General features: G+C 45.9%; 1 protein-coding gene across 1 annotated transcript; it reads right to left on the bottom strand.

The window, feature by feature from the left end:
• Nucleotides 1–959: 959 nt before the first annotated feature.
• LOC137522985 (protein kinase C theta type-like) lies at nucleotides 960–4,973 on the bottom strand. Its single transcript, XM_068243162.1, has 3 exons — nucleotides 4,671–4,973; nucleotides 2,979–3,082; nucleotides 960–1,658 (listed from the first exon to the last, which is right to left on the bottom strand). The coding sequence occupies exons 1-3, from the start codon at nucleotides 4,776–4,778 to the stop codon at nucleotides 1,103–1,105; spliced, it is 768 nt and encodes a 255-aa protein (XP_068099263.1). The 5' UTR covers nucleotides 4,779–4,973; the 3' UTR covers nucleotides 960–1,102.
• Between the last annotated feature and the right edge of the window lie 1,266 nt (nucleotides 4,974–6,239).

Raw genomic sequence — 6,239 nt, 5'->3', positions numbered from 1 at the left:
TGCGATCGTCAAAAATCACAAGCATGCCGTAATCACAGCAGTGTGAGTAATCCCATAGGATTATTCATATAGCAGCACTTTGCTGATCACCTGCAGTCACCAAAGCACAAATCGCAGGCCAAAAGTGCCCGAGGGTGAAGTCAGCCTTCAGATGTTTTGTCTGTCTACAACTACACAACTATACACTTTCAAAATAAAAGTTGGTTGTTGGTTTTAAGACTGAATCTCTTCTATAACACTGGTCAGGGCCGCCATCAGAAATTTTGGGCCCACCCACTGGTTGCTGTGCCTGCCCACTAGCCACCCCACCCCGGTGTCTGTGCGTGAAGTGTGCTGCGGCAAAAAATGTGCATGGCTCCGATACTGAAGAAAGCAGTATGCACAGCGTGATGCGGCAAAAAGTGGGCGTGACCATGGCATGTTGTGGGTGGAGCCAAATACTAGCAAAATACAGGTAGTCCCCGGTTAACAAATGAGATAGGGATTTGTAGGTCCGTTCTTATCCTTTATCCATTCTCTTTTGTCCCCCTCTTATCTTCCTGTGCATCTTTTGTCCACCTCTGTCTCACCTCAGTTTGTGCCTCTTTTGTGTCCTTCTGTGTGACCTCATGTTCCCATCTCATCTCTTTTCTCCCTGTGCCTCTTTTGTCTGCCTCTGTTCCCCCTGTGCCTCTTTTATCCCCCTGTGTTACCCCAGATGCCCTGGGCCCATCACTGCAGTGTCAGTTGTCCCCCCTGATGGCTGCCCTGACACTGGTACTTCATTCCTCTTTGGGCAAAGACATGTAGGACCACAAGCGTGTCTGCTACTCCTTATTGGTGGGAGCTGCCCTTCCATTTGTTGTTGCTAAATTGTATCTTGTATACATTAAATTACAATCTCAGAATGTAATACAAAAAGACAAGTTACATTTTTTATTTCATTATTTTATTATAACTATGTAAATAGTATAATGCTGTTGCCCAAGTGAGTAGATGGTGGAAGCTGGTATGTGTCCCAAAACAACTCACCAACCCTCACTGGCAAATTATATACGACTTAAAGCGTTCAGCTTCTATCTGGCGGGACTTCTGTGCCTCAGATTTGTGATATCCAGCACAGTTATGGTCTCGCTTGGTTTTTCCTGTGGTAGTTCTGGAATGGGGGCTGCGCCTCTCCGGACTCCACAGCTTTCCAGTTTATGCGGCTGAGGAACGGCTCTTCCCTCAGGTTTTTCACCAGTTCTTTACGGTCTTTCTGTTTTTTGCACAGGAGCTTCTCTAGGAAGTCTTCCAGCGTGAGGTCCATCACCTCTGAGAAATCTGGTAAATCGTTACAAATGGAGCGTCTAACGGCAGATTCTTCATCATAACAATCCACCATGAATGGGTGTTTGTTGCATGCCATCTCACAAAGCACGACTCCCATAGAGAAGTAATCTATGGTGTGGCCGTAGTCCATCTCTAGGCACACCTCCGGGGCCATATAGTACACGGCCCATTCACGTGATCCTTTAATCGTGTCGTGCTCAAACACGTTTTGTGCTGCTAGGCCGAAGTCAGCGATCTTTATATTCCCGACTCCGTCCAGAAGGATGTTATTTGGCTTGATGTCTCGGTGGATTATACCCTTGGAGTGGATGTACTCCAGGCCGATGATCATCTGTGCAGCAAATAGTCTGATGGAAGAGAAATAAAATAATTATTAGCATAACATGTTCAATACACAAATAAAGCAGAAAGATGTATCCATGTGGCTAGGTGCACACATAGCAAAAACGCTAGCGTTGCGCAAACCGCTGCGTCTTATGCACCATGGGCCGCATAAAAAAAATGCATGGGTGTGCGTTTGTACTTTAGCATTTTTAAAATCGCTAGTTTTGTTGGATATTATGCATGAACGCATCAAAAACGCACATAATGAAAGTAAATTGAAACGCAATGTATTAAGTTATGTATGCGTTTTTGATGCTTTTTGTTTTAAAAAAAAAAAGATATCTGATGTATTTCCGCTTCCTGTTGTCTTCTTAGTAATTTGCATAAATGGAAATATTAAACAGCATAAAATATGCATACAAATCTCACATGCGTTTTGTACCTGCAAACCGCAAATGCATTAAAACGCACGCAAAACGCTTGAAAAACGCATTTGCGTTAAAAATCGGAAACGCACCGAAAAATGCACACAACTTAAAATGAAAACATGACAAAATGCAGCCTTTTTTAACGTTATGTTGTGTGTGCACCCAGCCTTACTCATTCTAAAAAGATCTAATACAAATTTCAGTGTGTGTAAAATGACTTCTCCACAGTGATGTGATGTAAATAAAGCATTTTACCACAACCTTTTCTAATAAGGGTAATTTACAATATGGAATAGTTGTAACAGGAAGACTAGCAGATAACCCCCCCCCCCCCCACACACACACACACACACACACACACACACACACACACACACACACACACACACACACACCACATACCACACACACACACACACACACACGCACGCACACACACACACACACACACACACACACACACACACACACACACACACACACACACACACACACACACACACACACACACACACACACACACACACACACACACACACACACACACACACACACACACACACACACACACACACACACACACACACACACTAGTATGCAGAGCAGTGCAGGAAGAAATGTATGCTACCTGCTTGCAGCACCATGTTGCTCTGATATCCTCTCCACAGTGGGTGGCCTCTGTGCTGCACACCTCCACATGGCTACTGGCTCCTCTTCCATGTCATGTGACAGGTATGCAGCATAATGCACAGCTGCTGTGAGGAGGGGAGTGGCACAAGAACAGGTAACATACGCTGCTCCCTGCACTGCTCTGCATATTGGGGATGGGGAGGTGGGACCCCATGGGCTACAGGGGCTTTTATTAACTCCCCAGAGGGGCAGTTGTTAGCTTTATAAAATAGCAGAGCAACTTACCTCAGGGTTGTTTGGTCAAAGCGCTCGTCAGCAACTTTTAGCCGTTCCATCAGTTCCAACAGTTCTCCCCCGCTCATGTACTCCATGGCAATGTAGAGGTAATCCTGTAAAAAAATGGCAGAACAGAAGACAGGTTAAGCATATTATACGGCTATTTTCTCTTTCTGAGGGGTTATATCAAAGACAGCACCAGCACATAAAGGAATGGAGCAGAGGTGATTTCCTTACATTTTTTTGAAAAACAGCTTAAAGGGAACCAGAGAGGAATGGAGCCTGGAAAATAGAAACAGCTTTTATACATACCTGGGGCTTCTTCCAGCCCCATAAGCCTGGATCGCTCCCACGCCGCCATCCTCCGCTTCCTGGAACCGCCGGTACCGGGCCCGTCACTTCCTGCGGACACGGCCAATTGTCCACATCACAGGGGCTCCCTCCATACCCGTAAGCATGAGGCTGCGCAGTAGGCAGCCTCATGCGTACTTGTATAGAGGGAGCTCCGTGTGATGCGGAGAATCGGCCGACTGGCCGACTCGTGGCAATGACGGGACCCGGTGGCTGCGGATCCAGGCAGCAGAGGACGGTGGCGTGGGAGCGATCCATGCGTATGGGGCTGGAGGAAGCCCCAGGTATGTATAAAAGCTGTTTTTTTAACCCTGTCTGGTTCCCTTGAATAGTTGTAATTTTACATTGTGTTCATACAAACATTGAAAATGTTGTCTGTCAGCTAATCTTGATGGAGACTTCTCCCTCTAGTGGTGAGATGCAGCACTGCACCGAATAATATGTCTGAGCAGGTGTCCCATGTGCAATTATTATAACCAAGTCCAGATTTCTGTAAAGCAAATTTATACAAGAAGACGCAAACCATGCGGGATTGTGAGGTGTAAGACCGTAGCCAAAGTCCAAGAAATTTCAAAAGGTCCGCACACTCAGTCAGCTCAAATAAAGCTGTTTATTAACCATCAGGTATCAAATGAACTGACAGGAGGTTTTCGGGGCCACAGCGGGTCCCCTTTATCAAGGCATGTACAGAATAGTAACTGTTTGGTTGCAGTGCTGTACATGCCTTCATAAAGGGGACCTGCTGTGGCCCCGAAACATCACGTTGGTTTATTGAATGGACATTTGGCACCTGATTGGTTTAATGAACAGCTTTGTTTGAGCTGACGGAGTGTGCAGACCTTTTGGAATTTCTCAGATTTCTGTAAAGGCCACAGAGGCCCGGGCCTTGGGTGGCTCCCGCCTGAGGTGGCATGGCTGGACATGGAAGAGAGTTTTCTGCATATTGTAGAGGAGGCTGCAAATAGAATATGAAGGCTGCATGTGGGCAGCAACAAGTGGAAGAGGGAAGATGCCGCCTTAGGTGGCTGTACAAGAAAGAGAAGGGCTGCTGATCATAGAGGGGCTATAAGAAAGCTGGTCTAGTGCTGGAAAAAGTATAAATCTGGACTTGGTTATACCATTGCAGCACCAGGATAAAGGGGTCTCCTACTACACAAGGAGGGCATGTGCAGAGCTGGCACACCTCATGACAGGTATGTAAGTGCCAGCTGGGCATTTATGCTGGATAATCATCTGTTTTACAGAGTGCTGTCTTTATACATTTATCTCTATAAGCTCTTGGGGAATGGAAGGGATGCATGGGTACGGGATCTGGTGAGAGAGCTGATAGTAGAACGGAATAATACTTACCTCTGACTGGAATGTACCAAATAGCTGGGTGATGAAGGGACCCTTCCTAAGGGTCTCCAAGACCTGACATTCCCTGAAGATGAGCTCGGGGTCTTTCTTTTTGACCATTTTTATGGCCAGTTGTTGGTCACTGGCTAGATGGGAAGCAAGGTGAACCTGGAAGAGACAGAGAAGAAAACTTATTGTTCTATAGATAAGATGGACCGTCACAATACAACAATGCTGCAGGCCGGGGGCTGCCTGTCTATATCTAGTTCCACTGAGACCAATAAAGATGACTATCTAAAGCCATATCTGGTCTGACATCCCCTCCCCCTCCCTCCAGGGAAATCTGTCCAATTACTCACCTTGCCAAATGCTCCCTCTCCAAGACGGTGATGGATCTTGAAGCTGTCCACAGTGAGTGGCGTCCTGATGGTCTGGATTCCACTCGGGCCTTGGAAAAGAAAGAGAAATCACATTAATATCATCATCTACTGAGATTTCCTATAAGCCAAAGCGTATACATAATCAAAGCTTATACATGATTGTAAAGGTAGCCCTACACTGGCAGATGTCTCGCTGAGATTAATAGGTAGTGAGAGATCTGCTTGTGCTCATCCACATCTTTCCTGCCGGGACCTTCTCACACTTATCTCCACTCCTCTATATGTCAGCCAGCATTCTCCTGCATGTGGCCTCTGTGAAATAGTGATGAACCTTCTACCCTAGAATTTCCCCTAAAGGAGAGGTCATGGAGAAATGTGATGGGCTGGTCATGTGATCACAGTGCATGGGCTGTGTTACCCGGGGATAACTTACCTAGGCCGCCACCTCCATTCTAAAGCTCACCATGCCGCTCTTCATCTTCCGGCACTTCCACCTCCTACACTGGAAGTCCTTCTGTAAAGGAAGTGTCAGAGGATGGAGAGCGACGTGGAGCACATCAGAAGGCAGGTGGCAGGCTAGGTGAGTTAGCCCTTGCTTACACTGCCCCACTCACTCCGGGACAATTATTTTTTTTTGTGTGAAATCAATTGGACCAATCATACTGCCTGATTGGGCCCATCACATTGCACAATTTGACCAGTCACATAGCACAATTAGACCAATCAGATAGGACCAATCAAATAGCAAAATTGGATCAATCAGTTTGGACCAATCAAATTGCATGATTGGGCTAATCAGATTGGACTAATAACATTGCACAATTGTATCAATCAGATTGGACCAGGCACATTGCATTATTGGACCAATCAGATTGGACCAATCACATTACATAATCAGACCAATCAGATAGGACCACTCACTTTGCACAATTGGACCAATCAGAGTGGCGCAATCAAATTCCACAACTGGATATATCAGATTGGACCGATCAAATTGCATGATTGGACCAATTACATTGCATGATTGGGCCAATCAGATTGGACCAATTACATTGCATGATTGGACTAACCACATTGCACAGTGAACCAATTAGCTTTAGGGCTGTACGGTTGGCGGCAATTGGATATATCAGATTGGACCGATCAAATTGCATGATTGGACCAATCAGATTGGACCAATTACATTGCATGATTGGACCAA

The sequence above is a fragment of the Hyperolius riggenbachi genome, chromosome 6, assembly GCF_040937935.1.
Source record: "Hyperolius riggenbachi isolate aHypRig1 chromosome 6, aHypRig1.pri, whole genome shotgun sequence".
Lineage (NCBI taxonomy): Eukaryota > Metazoa > Chordata > Amphibia > Anura > Hyperoliidae > Hyperolius > Hyperolius riggenbachi.
Note: the sequence above shows the minus strand (reverse complement) of the source record. Positions and strands in the feature narration are given on the sequence as shown.